Below are 23,465 nucleotides of genomic sequence, written 5' to 3' on the forward strand. Positions count from 1 at the left end.
TTTCCAGAAAGCTTTTGACACCCTCACAAGAGACTTGTAGTCAAAATGTGTGCCTAAGAAGTAAATGGAAATGCCCTGTGGCTAGGGCCTCCCGTCAGGTAGACCGTTTGCCTGGTGCAAGTCTTTTGAGTTGAAGCCACTTTGGTGACTTGCGTGTCAATGGGGATGAAATGATGATGATAAGGACAACACAACACCCAGTCCCTGAGCGGAGAAAATCTCCAACCCAGCCGGGAATTGAGCCCGGGCCCTTAGATATGACATTCTGTCATGCTGACCGCTCAGCTACCAGGTGTGGACTGCCTAAGAAGTATCACTTCAGTTGTGCAACTGGATTTGTGATTTCCTGTCAGAAAGATCACAGAACATGGTAACTGATGGAAAATCATGGAGTATAACAGAAGTGATGCCTGGTGTTTCCCAAGGAAGTGTTATAGGGCGTGAGCAGTCCTCTTATATTGGTTGGAGACGAAGCTGTCATTTACCATCTGTTAAAGTAATCAGGAGATCAACACCAACTGCAATTGGACACAGTGTCTGTATGGTGCAAAAATTGGCAATTCTCTCTGAATAAGAAGTAGTGTGAAGTCATCCATATGAGTATGAAAAGAAATCCATTAAATTTCACTTACACAAATACCTAGTAATTACTATTATGAACAACTTAAACTGTAATGACCACATAGATAATGCCATGAGGAAGGGAGACCAAAAGGCTGTATTTTGTTGGCAGTAGACTTAGAAGATGCAACAGGCCTACTAAAGAGACTGCCTATACTGCACTTGTTCATCCTCTGCTCGAGTATTGCTATCTGGTATGGGATCCTTACCATAAATGATTAACAAGAGGACATCGAAAAGGTCCAAAGATAGACAGCTTGTTTTGTATTGTGATGAAATAGGCAAGAGAGAGTTGCAGACATGATAAGAGAGTTGGGGTGGCACTCTTTAGATCAAAAGCATTTTTTGTTGCTGTGAGATCTTTTCACAAAATTTCAATCACCAAATTTCTCCTCTGAATGAGAAAATATTTTATTGTCACCAACATACATAGGGAGGAATTACTATCATAATAAAATAAAAGATGAAAACTTCTGCAGAAAGATTAAAGTGTTCATTTTTCCCATACCCTGTTACATAATGGGACAACAGAGAAGTAGTCTGAAGATGGTTTTAAGAACCCTCTGCCAGGCAGTTAAGTGTGAACTGCAGAATAGTGATGTAGATGTAGATGTAGCTGAAGACAAAGATGAAGACAACTGATGATATCTGGGAGAGCAGTGTGCTGACCGTGTGCTTCTTCCATACTGCATCTGACGACACTGTTGGTAGAGGATGACACGGCAGTCAGTTGTTCCTGATTGGCCAGTCAGGGCCAGGATGCAGAACTTTACCTTTACTTGTATTTGCACTGTTATTTTTTAACTATCAACAGAAAGAGAATGGTAGGTAAACTGACAAAAAAAGCCACCCATGAAATACACCTTTCATCACACTTGCACTTATAATCACTGTTGTTCATGGATGTGATGCTATAACACTCACGGTCCATTGTGGTGAGTGGGGTCACAAATCTTTGTGTTAGTGCATGTGGTTTCATTGTTAGAGCATGTGGTTTCATCGGTGAACATCAGCTTCTGACATGATGTAAACGGCTGTAGGTCACGGCTTCTCACTTGGCGCTGGCTACGATACTGGCAGTTAGCCTGCACATGTGCAAAGTTGCTTCTGGTGGCCCCTCACATGGCAGCTGTGTGGAAATGATCTGAGTTGCCTGTGAAATGTTGATATCTGGACTTGGCTCAGCTTGCTGCTTGGTGGAAGGCCTACTCCGTACCTGTGCAGCTCATGATGTTTTTAACACTCTAAGTAAAATAAATTGTGCCTAAATGTCTGCTCACAAATAATGTTCTGAAAATTGGCACAATACTTTACTCTGGTAAAGTTTTCATGATGTACTACTATGTCCTGACTGTCATTACAGCATGACCAGACTTACTGTCTGTCTTTATTCTTTCTTCTGCCATAAAATATGTTCCAGCTCCTCTTCTTTATTGTCTGGTACATAAGTGGCAGAGAAAGATTGACTTTCTTGTCTGTCTGAGGTGAGTTTGATTTCATTTTGATTGGAACACTTTTTCGTTCTTCAAATGATTATTATTTATTTTCATGCAAAATTCTTCTCATAAACTTCATCCTCAACATTCACGTAAATGAAACATAATTTTCTTAAAAGACTCGTTTAAAAAAAAAATGGTGGTTTGAAGATATCTGAATGCAACATCACTTGACGTCTGAACTGAATGAGAACAAAATCCTTACTAAATAATAACTGAATACTTTGCCATGATGGGGCAGACTAAACCTACAGGTGGCACACTTCTTGCAGATACATAAACTCTTTATATGCACAAGAACATTCTAGAACAATAAGCTTTCCTAATTACAATAATTTTTAACAAAGACTTCTTTTATAAAAATATATTTTTGGCAGAAACAGTTTATTATTGAAATTGATTTCAGCTTTGAGGTCAAAAGTTCTAGAATTTGCAAGTTTACTCCTTTTAATACAGGATGTACATAAAGTTCAGGAACACTTTCAATTATTTATTGCACAAGAACTAAACACTGTATAGATGTCATACATATTGCATTTTGAAGAGAAACTCTGAAATTCTTTTTAGAAACATTCGATATGCGAGCCTTGAGTGACCCGGCAGACGCCAATAGGGTAATCGAATTCTTGCCATACCCATCCCAGCATGGCATCGTCGACTGTGGCAGTCGTTCCCATATTCTCTCCTGGAGCTCTCATACATCACATGGTGGAAGCAGTACATACACCAGATCTTTAATGTGTCCCCACAGAAAAAAGTCACACAGAGTGAGATCTGCTGATCGGGGAGGCCATTTCATGAAACAGCTGTCCCCTTGTGTAGCACAGCCGATCCATCGATGTGGCAACTCTGTGTTCGGGTACCCACAAACTTCACGAAGAAAATAGGGTGGAGCCCCATCCTGCGGAAAGATGAAGGGAGAGTCCGATTGCATTTGAGGCATCAGCCATTGCTGCAACATGTCCAAGTAGAAATATCCAGTGACAGTGGTCTTGGCAAAGTAGAATGGCCCGTATAGTTTTCAATGTGACAAGGCACAAAAAAATTTACCTTTGGGGAATCACACTCAAATTCAATGCATTAGTGTGGATGCTTTGTACCCCAGATTCGACAATTATGCCTGTTCACTTTCCCATTAGTATGAAAAGTGGCTTTGTCACTAAAAAGTAAGTGATCAATAATGCCATCCCCATCCTCATTCAATTGTTGCAACTGCAAACAGAACTCAAAATTGTCATAGTCATTGAGCTTCTGCACTAGCTCCAATGTGAATAGTTTGATAGAAAGCTTCTGTTGCAGGGCTTTCCATACTGTCAGTGGAGCCATTTTGAGTTCACGGGATGCAAGAGACATCAATTTCTTTGAACTCCTTATGAATATCTCTCGTACGCACTCCACATTCACTTCACTCACATTGGGACATCCGCTTCTCTTTGCCAGGCACAAGCAACCCATTGTAACGAATTTGTTGTGCCAGTGGTAAATGGCCTTTCTTGTTGGTGGCTTCTTACCGTTCTTGGTTGTAAACATCTGTTGAACGGCTGAAGCACACTTGTTTTTGTCAAACTCCAACACACAGAAAGTTTGCTCTGCACCTGAACTTGCCATGTTTGCAAGTGCTGACTATTGGCAAATTACCTAACTACACTGTGGCAGTATACGTGGGGGTGGGGGGGGGGGGGGAACTTTCAGGGTTTCTCTTCAAAATTATATGTGTATGATATCTGTACAGTGTTTGGTTCTTGTGCAATAAATAATTGAATGTGTTTCCAGAATTTATTTACACCCTTTAATTCTTCAAATAACCTAATTTTGAACAAAAATAACTCATTTTCCATTTACTGACAGCAGAATGTTTCCAGTAAGTATGAGAATTATTTTTAAACAATGGAAAATCCAGGATTGAATGTAACAATATGAAAAGGATAGTTGCCACTCACCATATAGTAGAGGTGCTGAGTTGGAGATAAGCACCACAAAAAGAGACTGTCAGAAAGTGAACTTTTGGCCTTCGTTGAAAATAGACAACATACATACACACACACTAATGCAAATGCAACTCACATACACATGACCACAGTCTCTGGCAACTGAAACGAGCTGCTGGTTTCAGCTGCCAGAGACTGTGGTCATGTGTATGTGAGTTGCATTTGCTTTAGTGTGCATGTATGTTGTCTATTTTCGACGAAGGCCTTGTTGGCTGAAAGCTCACATTTCAACAGTTTTTTTTGGTTGTGCATACTGTGACTCAGAATTATTTTCAATTGTTTTTATTAGTATAACACTACCTTTTTGATGTTTTTCTTTCAGTAACATGTTTTCATTGAAACTAACTTTTTATATCCAAACATATGACAGTTACCTCCATTTTGAGCAATAAACCTGAATTTAAACCATTCCAAATAAAATACTTGAAATTTTGTACACTTGCCTTGTTACTCATTACTAATGCAATAGCCTGAACAATGAAATGAAATGAAATATCGTATGGCATTTATTGGCTGTGATATCCCCTTCGGAGTTTGGCCACCATATTGCAAGTCTTTTTATTTGATACCACTTGAGTGTCAGTGATGATGAAAATGATGATGAAGGACACACAACACCCAGTCCCCTGCTGGGAATTGAACATGGGCCCCTTGCGTTGTAGGCACTAACGCTACTGCTGTGCTACAGAGGCAGACAACTGAACAATACAAGGGTGCAATGCCAAACACATACCGTATTTACTTGAATCTAAGCCACACTTTTTTTCCGGTTTTTGTAATCCAAAAAACTGCCTGCAGCTTAGAATTGAGTGCAAAGCAAGCGGAAGTTCTGAAAAATGTTGGTAGGTGCCGCACCAACTAACTTCTGCCGTCGAATATATGTAGTGCTACACAGGCATGCTTTGTAGGCATTTTTTCTCCGCCCCGAGTTTCGACCACTGCATTTTCATACATTATCCAACGAAGTAAATACAAATTCCGTATTGTTCATCTTTGAATGTAGCAGAATTTCAATGTACTATGAAAATCCTACTGGCAAGACTGTTTGGGATGTTTGTCAATATGGCCAACTCTACGTTCTGAATTTTTTACTACCTGTGAGAAGAGATGGTTGCTAACAGGAACCTGATGAAATGTGAATTACATGCACTATTCTCTTCACCATAAGAATAATATGAATATAAACATTTTGTCATGTATTCTTTCGTGTTTGCTGCTAACTCATTTAAATCCTGTCTGCCTAATAAATTACGAAACTAGAGTGAGACAACAGCAAACGCGGAAGAATATACATATCGTGTCATGTTTATATTCGTATTATTCTTATGCCTAATAGTGATACAATCAGAAATGAAGCATGGCAACTGACTAGATTTTTAAATCTAAGATGACTCTAATTTCTGTGCAGAATTTGATGTACTAAAGAAGTGGCCACAAAGATTTTCAAACGGAGAAAAATTCTCGTCTAACTCTCGTTCAGAACATGTTATTTCATATGCAGTCTGTTATTTGGTTCTTGTTGATCATTATCAAAGAAAGTAAGTAACAACAAATAGCAGTCTCTTACCATTGTTTCACTAATGAGATGATTCCTCTCTTTTTTTTTTTTTTATTGTAAGCGGTGGTAGCGCTCACAAAAGCAAGCCATGCCACGAGCGGCAACAGACCGTAAACATGCACTATCAGAATGCGACAAACAATGCATGACACTGTACAGTAATGCATTTTCAGATTAGAGTGACGTAAACACCTATAACAAAGAAAACGGCACTTATCAGATCAAAGCAAAATAAGCAGTCGATTCAAACCAGACGAAGCACGTGAAAAAGGAAGGATACCCATATAAATATGGACAGAGCGCCTGATGCATAGCAATGGATATCTGGTAAAGCTTAACTGCTAAGCTTACGACTTGAACCAAACTACTGTAGCTGTATCGTCATTCATTCGACCTAAATTGTGTCTCATATTACAATGGACCAACTTTGTTTCGATTTGGAGGTGCGGCCTAAAACTTTTCTCTCCCCTTGAATTTTGAGTCTCAAATTTCAGGTGTGGCTTAGATTCGGGAAATGTTTTTTCCCTTTGTTTCGAGTCTCATTTCTCAGGTGCGGCTTAGATTTGAGTGCGGCTTAGATTCGAGTAAATACGGTAGTTATTTCCAAGTTTGTATCTCTGTTTGTCTTTCTCTTTTTCAAAATAATCAGTGAGATGGTGAACCTTTATTGGAATATGTTGTACTTGCTTGTTGTGCATCACAAAACCCAAAAGAAATACTTTTGTTATCTCTAATCCATAATACCTGAAATAATTACTTCTGTGTGCTCAGTAGTATCACTTAATACATATAGCAACTTATATTGTGATCAGTAGTACCACATAATACATATATTAATGCATATCGTGAAGTGAATGTAACACCTGTTGTTGATTACTTCATTAACAGAATTCTGAATACCCCAGACACGTTTCAAACTGTTAAAGTATCATTTCTCAGAAAAGATACCAAACTGTCTACTGCAAAGTGCCATAAGGGCAGTATCATATCCAGCAGTCTCTAATTTGAAAGAGCACATCAATAGATTCTAGAGTTTAGTGAACTTTTCTCTATACATATCATTGTGGCTCTGGGACAACTGGACAAGGACTTCTTGGTTAAACTACTTGTAGAAGTCAGGTGAAATATACTTAGAGCAAGACAGTTGTTCACTTGTGCACAACTAAATGTATATTGAGAGGGTAGATCAGTGGAGGATGGGGGATCACTTACCTCTTATACACAGTGCCACTTATGGTGTGTTCTACATCCGTGAGAATATCCTCACTATGGGCGCAAGGAACAAAAAGTGTATCTAGATAATTTAATCCAAGAAACATAAAAGACTGACTCAATCACTAGTACTTTTTCTTCATTTTGTCTGTGCAGTATAGGTCCAAGATTTTTGAATGATCTACCTTTTATGCAGGTATGAAATATCATGAAATTCGTGCCACAGTCTTCCATGCACAGAAATGGCGATGACTTTTGTTCTCATTTGCAGCATCACATTTATTTATTATAATTCTCTTTAAAATCCTGTGTAGCAAACTCATATATGAATGTAAAGCTGCTGCTCTCATATACTGTAATTAATATTTATTATTATCTGTATGAACAGTCCCAGACTGATGCCATACTTGGATGGGTGGACAGCAAGAATGGGCAGCCATTTATGATGGATACGTGGGTGACAGGCTACACTCCTCCTCCACTTGGAGAGACACAAGATATTTATAATATAAGTGGTCGCATTAATAACGGTATTACAACATTATATTTTAGCCGTAAGCGACTCACTGATGATGAGAAGGTGAGTTCCACTAATTTAGTTTTTTATTAGTCTTTCAAATAAGGCTACATATTGTAAAATGCATTAAGGAGTTAAATATTTAAACTACAACTACATAGTATTAGGTAAATAAAGAAAAAACATGCTTTAAATATTATCTCTAATGCACGTTATACCACAGGAGTTGATAAACTGTCGGAGAAACTTTTTTAGAGTGTCATAATAAATAAATGTCATACAGTGTGTTTCAATTTACACTACACAAGTTGAGACCTTAAAAAGTGAGAGAATGCAGGAGAAGAATTTGAATTAATATAATCTAAGCTTGCCAAAATGTTTCATAGTTTGGGTTGGCTTCTAGCTCATATTCTACCGAAGGCGTGGTGGATAGAATTTATAATATTGCTAACAGTGGTAGTCACTGTATGCATATTTATGGTTCTGTATCTCTTTTTAACTTTTGAAAAGTAATTGATTGATCAAAATCTGAAGACTGTACAGGATACAGAGTGGAATGGGTAAGTTCAGGAAGGAGGTGGCAAAACAAAAGAGGTAAATAAAGAAATCTTGGTGTATATTCTTGGTACTTGGAATACAGAAAGGGCTCACCCTGGGGCCAGAGATAAAAGTTGACTGCCGGTCTAGGAATTTGGACAAATATAATAAGGAGATGGGAAACGGGAGAGGTGGCTGTGGATGTTTATGTGGCTGGGGCCCGGTTGTGGTGAGCAGGGCCACAGGCAGATGCTGGGACTGCCTGCTATTTCTCGGGGGCTGGTTCATGAGAGTGCATCTACTCTCTCTCAGAGCTGGAAACCAAGAGATGTGCAACTGCCCTCCATGACCCTCTAGCAACCATACACAACTGACTTCCCACACTTCCTATTGGTAACATGGTGTCACAAGTACGCCAATACATTCAGCAGAGGGCTGAAAGCTTACCCGCTCAGCGGTTTGTACTGGAATGAAGTGCTTTTATCCTGAAGAATATGCTTGCTTGGCACATAGCCACTGCAAGACCTAACTCTGGTAGCTTGGTTGAAAAGTATACAAGAAAATTTCAGAATAGAATTTTGTTATGAACTTAGATATTCCTTGACTGGCTGAGCACCTGTACAAGACTGTATGTGCTATAGTCAGAGTGCACTGTTTATGATTTGTAATCTAATGCATAACACAAATTTTAATTTATGTTGGTAGTCAATAAGTTATTTGTTATGTGTAATTCAATTTGAGAGAGTGAATTTCCTAAAATTTCATGACGTAAGTTTGTCAGTTTGTTCAACAAATGATATTATAACAAGATGACATTAATTTTATTTGCTATTAACTCTTATGATATTCTATTTTAGGACTTTTCATTCACTGAAAATACATGCTACTACTTTATGTTCCCTGTGAGAGGTGGCGTGTTTAATTCTAAAAATAAGAGAATGAGGAAACATGAACAAGTTCCCAGTATTTCTGCAGAAAGAATATGTATTAAACCATGCTTGACAGGTAATGAGAAGTAAAGAGTAATACATATTTAGTGTACTGTTCTGCTGACAGCAATAGATTATTGAAATATCTGTAACCATTTCCAGAGGAGTTAAATGAAGTAATAAGCACCACACCTGCTCCACCAAGACTGGCTTATACCGTTGATGTGAAGATTGTAAATCTTGGTGAAAATTACCATATACCAAAACCAGGGAGTCCAGAGTATGATACTCTAACAAATACTGTGAGCGGTGCATTTACTGATGCTCTCACAAAACTGAAAGGTTTCCATAAGGTGCAGGTGGAAGATTTTGAAGAGTAAGTGTAATCCAACCCCCAAAATTACTGATAATTTTTGCTTAATATAGGTTCTCCCTGCCATTTACTTACAATGTTTTTAGGATGTAATGTTAATGTGAAGAAGATAACAGATAGGAACAATATTAGCTGTCTTAAAGTGACACTGTATTCACGTTACTGTAACCACTTCTGTGCCAAAAATTCCAGTAGAGGACAAAAATTTCTCTGAAAAACTGTAAATTTTCAGGAGATTGGATATTACATGGGAAAGTCAGAGGAATCTCAAGAACTTTTTAAAAAACTCAATGAATTGTGATACACTCAATTGGGGCTGGTCTATTTATTGATTGAAACATATGTACAGTGTGAACATATGTATAGTGTGATTTTGTTACAAATAACTTTGTGTGGTGTAAGGAGAGAAGATCACTACTCTTAAGTAAAGGAGTTGGAAGCAAAATATTTGAAAATAATAGCAAATTTCTGAAGTGGGAGGCAGAAGCATCCAAGAAAAAAATCAAAGCTGGTGCCATAGAAACTTAATTTCTTGGTTGTTAAGACCTGCATGAAATTTTCTTTGGCTGTGGACACAAATTATGGGAACATTACAATGGCTTGACTGGGACTCAGTCAACTGTTTCTGTCCTCATACAGTTCTTCCCCATGAATCCTATCCTAAAGGAGACAACTTTAGGCAACATCCTTCTTCATTGTATTGGTTCATCTTCTCATTGGCCATTCAAATGGTCTTCTCCTATTTGTAGTAATTTCAAGGAATTTTTTTGATACTCTGATTTCTTTCTTTTGTTCCACATGACCATACCATCTTAATCTAGATTTACAGAGCTTTTCCTAATATGCTGAGATTTGCACCTCTAACTATTCTGTTCCTTTCGTTCCTTATCTTATCCTTTTTTTGTTTGCTTCAACATAGATCTAACAGACTTCATGCACTCACTGTGTGTGTGTGTGTGTGTGTGTGTGTGTCAGAGTGCAGGTCAAAATGGGAATGTAGTAGGAACTGAAGGTAAATAGTTTTGCTTTGTATGGTACCTGGTATCTAGTTGTCTTTAAGAAGGCACCTTACTTGACTGTAAAGCTGGATAGCAAAGTGTGTATGGTTTAGAAATTCACTTCAAGTTAAGTTTTTATGATCTGTCACAATGCCCTAATGTGGGAAATGTTGCGCATTCTTCAGAGATGTTCCAGTGTGGGTTGTCCTCTGTGCCTGCTTACTTTCATGGCTGCAGTATTTGATTCACCGCCTTTAAGACAAAACTCCTCAAAGTGATTATTCTATTTACTCAGTTTGTTTGGATTTAATTTGTATCTCCCCAGATCGCAACATCATCAGCAAACACCATTGCTCTAAACTGAAGTCCATACTGCTCTTCTATCCTTTTCATGATATCAACTATCACAGTGACCAAGAGAAGTGGAGATAAGGCACTCCCCTGCTAGACTCCATATTTAGTCTCATACAATTTGCTGTCTTAATTTCCTACTAAAACACAGCTGACACATCTTCTGTAGAGCATTTTCATTTTCTGTCAGTCCTTGGGTACATTTAATCTCTCTAGGCATTCTGAGAATTTTGATCTTGGTATACTGTCATAGATCTTTTCTCAGTCCAATCACACTAGAGTGATGCTTTTATCTTTTCAAATATGTTTCAGGTTGCATTACTGTTTCAAGTGTCAGATAAATTGTATTCCTGTTTTTCCTAAACTCATACCATTCTTCGCCCAGGAGAGATTCATTTATCATTTAAAGACTCTTTTCCGTGATCTTCTCCAAATTATTTTCCAGACAAACTCAATATTATACCTGTGTTATATTGAGGTAGTTTTCTATTGCATTTTGTGAATAATGATATAATTACACCTTTGGGACAATCATCTGAGATCTTGATCTCTCTCCAGATTGCATTTAACACACTGTACAACCAATGGATTTTTTATTTTCCTCCCACTTTCATCGTATCTGCACTAGATTTTTTTCTTTGCTCATGCTTCTCAGAGCTTCCTCTACTCCCATCCAACTTTGTGATTGTTCTTCTTGTAATACCCACTCTGCATTTCATTATCATTTGGGTTGTCTTCCACTTCTCCATTCAAGAGTTTTTTTAAAATAATCCCCCATTATTGATTGAATATTGCTGTGTTTTTCTTGTATACAAGGCCAAAATTCTGAACTTTATGCAGCCTCATTTTTCTTTCCTTACAGAAAAGTGTTTTCTTTCTCCCTTTACGAAACAGAATAATTCTGCTGTTATTTCATGTGTACATGTCTGTGATTTCACATTACTTTCACTGAGAAGTACTTCACAGTCTTCATTATTCTTAAAAGGCTCATTGTGACATAGTAAAATTATATAGTAATCATATGTTGACATTGATGCATTATATGGATGTCATACTGACACTTTACTGATCACAAGATATGAGATATTCACAAGGCGTAGTCGTGTATTATAGCTGCCATAATTCCAAAACTCCCTCTCTAAATGCCATTTCATGTCATAGTAAGACATCCTTAAAAAGAATCTTGCTTTGGTTCAATGTGGAAATCAGTATTTTTACTTTTACCATTATTACAGACTGTGTTTAAAGGCTTTAAAGCTTAAATCAGTGGAAAATCCAGACTAGAACATAACCTATGGATTATTTTTGTTCACCTCAGGCCGGTCCAAGTTGTAATTTTTTGCTCCATAGGTCACATCCTGTTGTTAGACCTAGGTGTAATGCCTGTTCCATATGCAATATCCTCTCACCATCGGATATTCCAACTTTGTCAGCATCAATTTCTATTTCAAAGGCTACTTGTGAAAACAGCCACACCTACCATCAACCTTCCTGCAGTCACTATGCTGTGTCCTACATGCTGTGAAAAAACTGTTTATTTGGATGAGTGGCCACTTCCAAACTGTGAACAAAGGCCTAATAAATAACTACAGTTGTGCAAGAAACTGTGCAACTTTGATTGGAAGAGCTTTCCATCTTAATACACCCTCCTCTAACAACATTTTTTTCTGAAATTCTCTCAGTCTACACACTATTCTTTATTCCTGCAACCCCCCTGGCTTCAATGTTTTCTAGTTCTCCAGGTGTCTCTGCTCCATCTTCTATTCCCCCAAAATTGTACCTTCAATCCCCCACCCATGTCAGTCTCCCCCTCCTTCCCACTGGCCCCTGTAACTTTTCTGGTCCTCCTTAGCTTACCTGTATCATTCTCATCTCATCTCATTTCATTTCATCTTTTCTGTTTCTCTATCTCGATTCTCTGCCTCCAGCATTGTAAATCTGATTTTTCCAATGTAGCATCCATGAAGAACTCTAGAAATAATAAGAAGTTATTTTTGAAAAACATGGGATGGACAAAAATATGAAAACACTATGAGAAATGCATGCTTGAATATAAATGCAGATGCTAGCCTAACATGCAGGTTGCATTGTTGTATTTGAGCACAAATGACACTTGTGCAATTTATTACAAGTGTCAGCCAAGGTTAAGCAGTATTTTCTGTAGTTGTGAATGCATTGTGTCTGAGCTCAGCACATTTGAACATGGGCAAACCGTTGGTTTTCCTACAGTGAGTGGTTCCTAACCAAGATAGCTGAAGTGTTTAGTGTTTCAAGGTACACCATATCAAAGATTTGTACCTTGTATAGGGAAAGTGGAAACATACCATCTGCTAAGTCATAATGTGGATCAAAGTTAGTGTCAAGTGGCATGACAGTGATCATTGAGGAGGATTGTGACAAAAGTAAGAGGGTGACAACTGCAAGAGTCATTGCAGAACTGAATGTCACACTCATGAACCCTTTTGGCACCAAAACAACATGAAGGAGCTCCATAAGTTGTGTGCTGCAGGGCAAGCTAGAATTCCTAAACCAATCATCTTTGATACAAATGCCTGTAATGGAAAAACATGGTGCTGAAATAATGAAACTTGGATTATGGAGCAATGGAAGAATGTCATTTAGTTGGGTGAGTCTTGTTTCACACTGTTTCCAACTTCTGGCTGAGTTTACATTTAAGACTGAAAAATGGTGGAGTATCAGTGATGATCTGGGCTGCCAATCATGGTATCCCATAGACCCCATGAATACTACGCAAGGCTGCATTGCTCCAAGGATTATGTGGCTTATCTGGTCCCTCCCATTGTACAATGTTTGTTCCCCAATGGTAATGCTCTTTTCCAAGACAACAGGACTCCCGTTCACACAGCTCACATTGTCCAGGACTGGTTTTTCGAGCAAGAGGATGAAGTGCTGCATCTCCCATGGCCACTAGATCTTGATGTTATTGAGCCCAAGCAGTCTACTTTGGAGAGAAGGGTGCATGATTGCTATCTGCCTACATAATCATTACCTGAACTTGCCACTATGTTGCAGGAAAAATAGTATACGATTCTCTTGAAAACCATGCAATAGTGTATTTGTCCATTTTGAGATGACTGGAAGCTGTTTCGAATGTCAAATGTTTTTCTAATCTGTGTAGGTATGGCAATGTGTTGTTGTTGGTGTTTTCATATTTTTGTTCACTCCGTGTATGTATATTCATAAAACTCAATGTTAATTATATTACTGTATGCTCTAAATGTTTGTTCATTCATCCGGCCATTCGTTCATTCACATGAATAAATGTTAGTGTTAAAATGAATTTTGAAAACACAGTGTCATCCAGTTTTTCAAATTCTCATTACATATTATTGTGTTCCAGATTAAATGGAAATGTCATAGCAAAAATGAAATTAGTTCTAGACAAGGACAAATATGAAAATGGAAAGCCACTGGATGAAGTTCCAGAGTCAGTTCAGCAAGTCCTCCTAGAGACTGTCAAAAGTGGCCGTGTTGGTGCACTCTCTGTTGATCCAAATTATGTTGAATTTGATCTTATAAAACGTAAGACATAGTTATATATTTTAAACAGTAAAATTAAGAATAAAATAGTAAACAACAAACAGATATATGAAGAACATATAGTTAACATTTTCCAATAAAAATGATAACTCAGGGTAGGCCAACAGGAATATGTAGTAACTGAGAATATAAGTGTTGAATTTATAGTAGTTGGTTGTGCTTTGTAAGGATCTGAACTGAACACATATAATGTAAAGCTGCAGGGCATTCCTCAGGATCACAATCCAATGTCACACTGCTGAGTTGTTGAATAATGATTTCTCTTGCCATTTTATATATTTTCTGTCTTTCATTTCCTCCATCTGGTCTTTGGTTCTTTGTACAGTAATCTGATGTTCCTGAAGCTTGAAATTCAATTAGTAAGTGATTTTTCAATCTGTTGCTGTGTGCACTATGATACATCATTAAAATCTGATAATTTGCAGAAGTATAAGCATTCTGTAAGGTGGTTCTTATTGGAAAATCTGACATAATGAAATTCTGCTATTAAACCACTGATTCTGGTATAGGGAATTCAGGGAGAAAAACGTAGTAGTACTTTTTTAAATGAAAAAAATATTAGTTTGTAGCTCAGACCATGGTACAGAATGTTGGATCAAGCATAATTTGAAAAATAACCACAGGTAATAAATACAGATTAGGATTTAATATCAAAGCAAAATTAAGTTATTAGATACTTACTACAACCTTGAAATGCTGAAAGATAGGGAAGGTAATCAGCTGTGTCCTTTTGAAAGGAACAGTGCTGATGTTCACCATCGCTGATTTGGTGAAACCATGGGAAACTTTAATTTTTATGACTGAATGAGTAACTGAATCCAGCTTCTCCTGAATGAAATATGCAGAGTTCCTCATGTGGTGCTGACATTTACTAATAGTGGAGATTAATACTACTGTTAGATGTTTGGTCACCTGGTACACAGGTGCACCTATGTAATTCACAGTTGGATGCAGAGTAACGTCTTGTTTGTGAACATCTGGTAAGCCGTAGAGCCTTTGTGGTGCAGTAGCTCAAGGTCAAAGCTTATTAATGATTTCCTCTGGCAGGGAGTGGCGTAAAAGCTCAGTGGTCTTGTTCTTCACTTTGTCGGGTCTCCCTTCAGTTTTCTGTGTGCTGGATCTTCAAATGGGTTGTACGTTTTGTAATTGTACTTGACAGTGGAAGTACTACAGTGGCATCTCTTTTGCCCACAGGTAGAATGGCTATTTCAGGGTCATTCCTTAGTTCTTGAATGGCAGATCTTCCTGCTTTTGTGGTGTTTGTACTTCGTGGCCTGCCTCTAATGTGTGTGTGACACATTTCGTAACATATTTCATTCCTGTCATCACTGGGCAGGGTGAAAATTACTGGTAAAACTCATGTACACATTTACACAAGCACAACTTACACACACAGACCACTGAGGCTGGATGGCCAGAGACATTGGTCGTGTGTGTGTGTGTGTGTGTGTGTGTGTGTGTGTGTGTGTGTGTGTGTGTGTGTGTGCTTTTATTGTCTGTGTGTTTTCAACTTCAGAAGAAGACCTTTTGCCCAAAAGCTTAAACGTATAGCAGGCTTTTTGTTGTGCCTGACTGTGACTCAATGCCTCCCCTGTATGGTGAGCCGCCATCTATCCTTTTCATAATGTTGTCATTTAGTATTTCTCTCTCCCTAGCTTTATGCTGTGCTTTATGCATGTTCAACTGTAGTTGCTGCTTCTTTAGAAGATGTTTTGCAGTGGCTATATACCATGGAGAGTCTCTACCATATCATACTGTTCTAATAAATATAATAGAGGGAAACATTCCACGTGGGAAAAATACATCTAAAAACAAAGATGATGAGACTTACCAAACAAAAGCGCTGGCAGGTCGATAGACACACAAACAAACACAAACATACACACAAAATTAAGCTTCCGCAACAAACGGTTGCTTCATCAGGAAAGAGGGAAGGAGAGGGAAAGATGAAAGGATGTGGGTTTTAAGGGAGAGGGTAAGGAGTCATTCCAGTCCCGGGAGCGGAAAGACTTACCTTAGGGGGGAAAAAAGGACAGGTATACACTCGCACACGCACACATATCCATCCGCACATACACAGACACAAGCAAATGTCTGCTTGTGTCTGTGTATGTGCGGATGGATATGTGTGTGTGTGTGAGTGTATACCTGTCCTTTTTTCCCCCTAAGGTAAGTCTTTCCGCTCCCGGGATTGGAATGACCCCTTACCCTCTCCCTTAAAACCCACATCCTTTCGTCTTTCCCTCTCCTTCCCTCTTTCCTGATGAAGCAACCGTTTGTTGCGAAAGCTTGAATTTTGTGTGTATGTTTGTGTTTGTTTGTGTGTCTATTGACCTGCCAGCGCTTTTGTTTGGTAAGTCTCATCATCTTTGTTTTTAGATATGTTCTAATAAATACGTATTTGTCCAGTGCAGTGTCACCTATTCTTTTGATCTTGTCACATTTCTTCTACATGCTCCTAATTACAAGGAACTCCTTGAATTGAGATCACAAGTACAATCTTTAGTAAGGCTCCTTTGAAAATATTGAATTAGCAATTACATCAGGAAAAATATTATCTGCTAATGACTCACTATGTGCATCAGGAGGGTGACAGAGAATGAGTGTTTGGGGGGTGGAGAGCTCAATCTTCTATGGGATGTATGTATTACCCTTCATAAAATGGACATCATCGACATTTGAGAAATCTTCAAAACAAACCATTAATATGTGCCATGAACACTGAATGAAAAATGGCATGCCACAGTGATCACGAAGGTTTGCACCATTAAGATCTAAGGCAAACTCCTTGGTAGTTAAAACCATGCAGGATATTCAGCTAGGTATCTACTCTTAAAGAATTCATATAGAATCATATTGTGTAATGGGGTGATGAGAACTGTTGGAATGGAATGTGATGGGATGCAGCCGAATGTGAAACAGTCAGTCATGGTGCTTATCATGAAACTGGCTATCCTTTAAGGCATAGCTGCAGATAATGTGATCATGAATTTTATAAGCATAGAAAAAACAAATATCCAGAGGCTGAATTTGTCCAATGGTTTCAGGTGGTATGAACTGCAATGTTGCACACTTTTCAGGAGTGATAGTTTGCTCTAAATATCTTACCGTCCAATTTATCATCTAGATTAACAGTCGGCATAATTGTGCACAAACACATCAGGACATATATGTTAGTTGATTTTGATACAACTCTCTTGGTAACTCTAATTTCCATGGTCCATTTCATATGCATTTCCTCTTTGAGTCCTCAATTGGTCAGACCTGAAAGTAAATTCCTTTCTGGACAATTGGATATGTATGTTTATCTCATCTATAAATTTTCAGGCCGATTGCAGTTTGCTGTGTGTTGTCAGATTGATGCCATTTGAAATTTTGTTATCTTAAATCTTCCAATTCTGTAATGCTGTTTGAAGTTATGCATCATTCATTACTTCTCTTGAAATCATTGTAATCTACATTGTGTGCAATTTGATGTGCATAACGTAGTAAGTCACTATCAGGCTCATACTGTAAATTGTATCAAGCATCTTCAAAACGGGGAAAAACCAGTGTTGGTAACAATTGCACCTTGTCTGCCTTTGAATATCCTTAGTTTTTCTTATGCACTACATGGTCACATTGCGCAAACTTATTCGAAATTTGTTCACAGTTGTTTTTTTTACCATATTGTCCTATACTACTTTTCAGTGGAGATGGGATTTGTGGCTTCCTGTCTGACATGACAATGAACTACATGGCTTAACACTTGTTTGCTATACCACTTTCACTTTTTAAGCACATATCATCATAACTGTACTCCTTGTGGGCACAGTTGAGTATATATGACACCACACTGGCCACTGACGCATTTTGCAGAAATGCTGATATTTCGTTTGCCATTTATTTCTCACCCCGCAAAATTTATTCAATTTCTTTCTGATGAAATGTCAACTTCAGTGACTCTTGCTGTAGATGTAATGGAATGTTTGCTTTTTTTATGATTGCCATTGCTTTGCTTTGTAACAGCGCCATTAGCACTGTAGCACTGTTGTGAGTTACTCGTAGGCTAAGCAGTTCACCTACACTCCATAGCCTCATGCTGTGCTCAGCATTGGATACCTCCAGTTCCACCTCCTGTTGCCATTAGCAGCCAGTATTGTGGTTGCATGGTAGAGAATGTGAGGGCTGTCGAATGCTGTAAACATCATTGGCCTTTTGTGACCTCTTACTCAAGGGGTCCCTTGTCAGAATAATGTTTTAAGTCCCACATTGAGATTTGACACTACTGCCTCTTTATTTAGTTTGCTGAACATATAAATCTTTCTACTTCTTTTAGTGTAAGGGGATAGATAAAAGATCTACTCACTGAGTGGCAGCAGAAGAAAGTCATCCAGAACCCAAGGTCAGGGGAGACTTACCAGACAGGACGAAAAGGAAGACAGACTGTAGGGACTGCACAGGACGATATCTGAAAACTTGGTAGCGTAAATGTGGAAGATAGGAGGGTAATATGCAGGAAAGAGATTACTGCGCAAATTTTGAGCATGAGTTAATTAGAGCTAAAACCTGAGTGCACTGTATGTGGTAGAGGTGGGTGGGGGGCCTGCAGAAAAGAGACAGGTCAAAAAACCAAAGATAAATGGGAGTGAAGAACGGAATAGATACTGTGAATAAATGGTGAGATCTAAGAAATTTACACAAAGTAAGGCTAGTTGCATTGCCAGAACCAAGGACATATTGTAGCACCAGTTCCCACCTGCTGAGTTCTGGGAAACTCATGTCTGAGTGAAGAATCCAGATGTCAGATGTGGTGAAACAGGCACAGAGGTCATGGTTGTCATGTTGTAGAGCGTGCTCTGCACCAGGATGTTGTGTTGCCTGTACAATCCTTTGCCTATGCCCAATCATCCCAACTGATAACTAGGTGATGGTCATGCCAGCATAAACAGCCAAACATTGTTTACATAACAGCTGGTATATGACGTGTCATTCACAGGTTGGTTGGTTGGTTGGTTTGGGGAAGGAGACCAGACAGCGTGGTCATCGGTCTCATAGGATTAGGGAAGGATGGGGAAGGAAGTCGGCCGTGCCCTTTCAGAGGAACCATCCCGGCATTTGCCTGGAGTGATTTAGGGAAATCACGGAAAACCTAAATCAGGATGGCCAGACGCGGGATTGAACCGTCGTCCTCCCGAATGCGAGTCCAGTGTCTAACCACTGCGCCACCTCGCTCGGTCATTCACAGGTGACTCTCCATTTGATAGTATATTTTCTGCCAGTTACAGGGCTGGTATAGGTGATGGTAAGAAGGTGCATAGGGGAAATCTTATAATAGGGATGATTACTGGGATAGGAGCCGTAGGGTAGGGATGTGGGTGCAGGATGAGCATAGGGTTTGACAAGGATATTTCAGATATTGGGAGGGCAACAACAAGCTGTTCTAGGTGCAGTGGCCAAATGTCAGACAGAATGGGTCTCATTTCAGGCACAATTTTAGGAAGTCATAGCTTTGTCAAAGTACATAAAAATAAATAAATTCAAGGCCAGGATGATAATGAGTGACAACATTGGATGTGATTGCCCAAGAAACCTGCCTTTGAAATTGGTTGATGGTTTAATTACATCCAGTTGATTTCTACTTATTTTAGTTGCCTTTTGTACTTTGGTAATCATTGTTGCTACAACCACCTCATAGTCAACGACCAGTTTGACATCTTAAAAGATAAGTTTTTGGCTACATCTGAGAATGTCTCTTATGACTGATACAAGGATCAACTTATAAGTTTATGCCCACCTTTGATACTGAATCTTGCCAAACAATGGTGTGTGTGTGTGTGTGGGGGGGGGGGGGGGGGACAGAGAGAGAGAGAGAATGTTTTATTAGCTCTGAGTAACAACTGTGCCCTTAAGTTGTCATCCTCACATTACTGCTCAGTATCTCTTTCCTGTTCATATATTAAGTACTATAAAGAGATAATATGGAAATGGGGTCACTAAAAATGCTCCACAGACCTATTAAAGATTGACCTGAATGGAATACAATCAAAATTATGAATGAAAAAATCTACTCATTGTGCTGGGGTGATATTGAACAAAGGCACATAAACAAAATAACTAGTAGACTGCTGCATATTAGCCTCAAATTTGAAGATAAGGTTACTGGTTCATTTTGCACATCCTCACCCCATGATATCTTTTGGGCAGCTATTGTAAATTAAGCTCAGGTGTGCTATAATAATGTACTGTCAAATCAATAATTATTGCTTTTCATGCAGATTCCCAAAGCTGTTACTTCTTGATAGTATATTTTACTAATAATAAAAATCAGCTCCGGTTTAAGTTCAGTTTACCTAATGACAAAATTAAGAGGTAAAAATAATAATGTGTAGAATTTACCCCCCTACTCAGGATTTAAAGTGGATTTCTGTGTTCTGGTGCAAAGGCTTTGGGCAAAAATAACTCAAATGGGAAGAAGAAGAAAATTAAAATTTAGTAAATTACTATTCCTTCTACAAATTATCTCATCTTCCAAATACAAGGCAAGATAATTCCAGTTAGCTGTGGGGCACCTAATAATGCTTATTGTAAACATGTCTCTTATCTCACAGCAAGTAGTTTGTTGTTAATCTGTGACAAATATTAAAGTTTTTTTGCAAAAGCTTACCAGCAGTTATTGAAAATCAGTGGGGCACCAGTAGTGTTTTACTGTCAAATTTAGATTATGGAGACACAAATAATATTTAGAAGTGTAGTGACAGTTTATTGTAAATACAGTCTACATAATTTTGAATAACTGGTTCTCTTTGCTAATGCTTACCAGTAACATTTTTTATTGTGTAAAGTGTTTGCTCAGCATAATCCAACTCACTATATAGCGGAGATGCTGAGTTGCGGAGAGGCACAACAAAAAGATTTTCACACTTGAAGCTTTCGGCCAATGGCCTTTGTCAACAATAGACACAGATACGTGCACATATGCACACCCACCCACCCACCCACACACACACACACACACACACACACACACAACTGCAGTCTCAGGCAACTGAAACCATCTGTTTCAGTTGCCTGAGACTGCAGTTGTGTGTGTGAGTTGCACATCTCCGCTATATAATGAGTAACAACTTTCCTTCTCATAATATTGTTACATTTCATCTTGGATTTTCCATTGTTTGATTTTAACTAAAATAATTATTATGTATTGAATAAATTGTCTCTTTTCCAGAAGTATCAGATTTACCAGAAAACACAGAAAATACTGAAAATAAAGACACAGTCCTTTCTGCAACAAAGCTGTATATCGTTCTTGGGTGTATTGCAGCACTGGTGTTCATAGCAATTGTTCAAGCAGCTTGCACTATTTATAAAACAGTTAGAAGCCCTGCATCACACCACAAGGTAATCCTAAATGAAACTTTTTTAGTATAAGATAAACCTTCCATTTATTTCATTGACTGCTTTACATGTAAACCAGATATTTTTATTTCAAAATGATTTCTTTTTATTTGTATTAAAATAATGATCTAGTGTTGAGATGGCATCACATAGTAAACTTAGAAAATCTGTACAAAGTGTAGCAATCTAGAACCTCAGTTGGCTTGTATGCCATCACATCTCAGACTGGAAACCAGTGGCATTTGTGTTATGCTCATAAGTAGGCCTTAATAGGCCTTGACTTTGAAACTGTCATTTCCCATTTATGGCAGAACATGTATTTGTATTTTAATACAAACTGTGATGTATAATGACTTGGCAGATCTAGATCTAAGAGTATGGCATACATCTTTGTCCTCTTCTAAAGTGTTTTTCATTTATTGGTTCACTTGTAAGAATAATAAGGAGTTTCCTACACTTTCTGCAACTTATCATCATCAGGTTAGGTAGCCTACATTAGAAACTAATCCTCCTATTGTTTATAAATAAAGGGTAGATAAAACATAAGGTGAGATTTTTTATTTGCCATTCATCTTTGGCTTCTTCTTGCTATACACTGTTGTGGAAGGTTTACATGAATTTTTCACATAGCATCACTACTTATGCAAAATTTATTAAATGTGATTTATCAAATGTTAGTGTGGCTCTTGCTCAAGGGTAAAGGTTGGCTGGGGTGATGGGCCTGCCATCTTACCCTCCTAGTGTCACAGGAAAGAAAGGCTACACTCTACCTGGCATTAGATCAATTGGCCAGTCACAGATTTGCACCACAGGGTGTATTTGATTAGGAAATGTTGAAACAGCCCAGTATTTATCAAAATGGCAGTTCATCTCCTGCAATATCATGATAAGTCTTCTTCTGGAGTCCTCATATACATCAGTGTAATGTAGATTACTTCTGCAGATCTCCTTTACACAGTTATTGTCACTATTTTAAATAGTCATTTCATGATGATCTACTGTGAAGTAATGAAAAATAATAGAACCTCTTATACAGAATGTTGTAATTAAATATTCTAGTTACAGTTTTATAGTAAAAATGATTTTGTGATGTACTGGCTTATACTTGAACTAAGCTGGGGCTTGTAAAACCTGGTGTCTCCTAATGCAACTCACTAACTTTTCTTGCATCTACTTTCAAGGTATCTTCTTCTTTGTCATGAGCTGGAGGGACAAATGAATAATTCATGTGCTGAAAAAGTGTGTGAAGATATTTTCCAGTAACCAAATTAATTAGAAAGAAAGAAAGAAGCCCAAGTGTTGAAAGTTAATACCAAAAAGTTACTTCCCCCTCCCCAACCCCGTTCCATTACTTCTGATCTGTTTTATTGAAACTTTCTTTGTAAGGAACAGCAAAATGTGTGGGAAGTATCTATGCCAGAATGATATCTGTCGCATAATACAGAGACTTACTGAATCACAGAATATGGATCTCTCTCTCTCTCTCTCTCTCTCTCTCTCTCTCTTTTTTGCCATGCCTCTTACGTGGCTTTCACAAATGAAACTAAAAGTCATGGTATTCTTAAACATACTCTTCAAGTCTCTCCACTTGTTTACCTATTGTTTCAAAAGTTGATAATCAAAGTGAGAACCATGAAATAATGCAATAATAAATACCTAATCAGATGTGAATGATGAACCCTTAAATCAAGATAGAAAATAATTTACAAGATATTATGTACAGCAGTAACATTATTTTCAACTATAAAGAGACTTATAAAAGCAACATGAAAATAGAGACAACCATTGTTATAAGGTCATATGTATTTAAATAGTTAGTTTGCATTCACTGAATAACTAGCTGTGCACCAGCATTGCCTGGATGTGTATTTATTCCAATCTTCTCTTAATACACCTCCTCCTTCCCCCCTCCCTATCCATTTCCTCCTCCTCCTTCTCTCTCTCTGT

The 23,465-nt window shown here is 38.1% G+C and overlaps 1 protein-coding gene across 3 annotated transcripts in view; it reads left to right on the top strand.

Annotated features, from left to right (window-relative positions):
- Nucleotides 1–23,465, top strand: part of LOC126263750 (uncharacterized) — a 498,031-nt gene that overhangs the window by 446,947 nt on the left and 27,619 nt on the right. For all 3 annotated transcript variants that reach the window (XM_049960935.1, XM_049960936.1, XM_049960937.1), the window contains 5 exons: nucleotides 7,264–7,455; nucleotides 8,787–8,934; nucleotides 9,021–9,234; nucleotides 13,942–14,123; nucleotides 21,349–21,521. In XM_049960935.1, the coding sequence (XP_049816892.1) occupies nucleotides 7,264–7,455; nucleotides 8,787–8,934; nucleotides 9,021–9,234; nucleotides 13,942–14,123; nucleotides 21,349–21,521 (909 nt within the window). The remainder of the gene's footprint in view (nucleotides 1–7,263; nucleotides 7,456–8,786; nucleotides 8,935–9,020; nucleotides 9,235–13,941; nucleotides 14,124–21,348; nucleotides 21,522–23,465) is intronic.

The sequence above is a fragment of the Schistocerca nitens genome, chromosome 6, assembly GCF_023898315.1.
Source record: "Schistocerca nitens isolate TAMUIC-IGC-003100 chromosome 6, iqSchNite1.1, whole genome shotgun sequence".
Lineage (NCBI taxonomy): Eukaryota > Metazoa > Arthropoda > Insecta > Orthoptera > Acrididae > Schistocerca > Schistocerca nitens.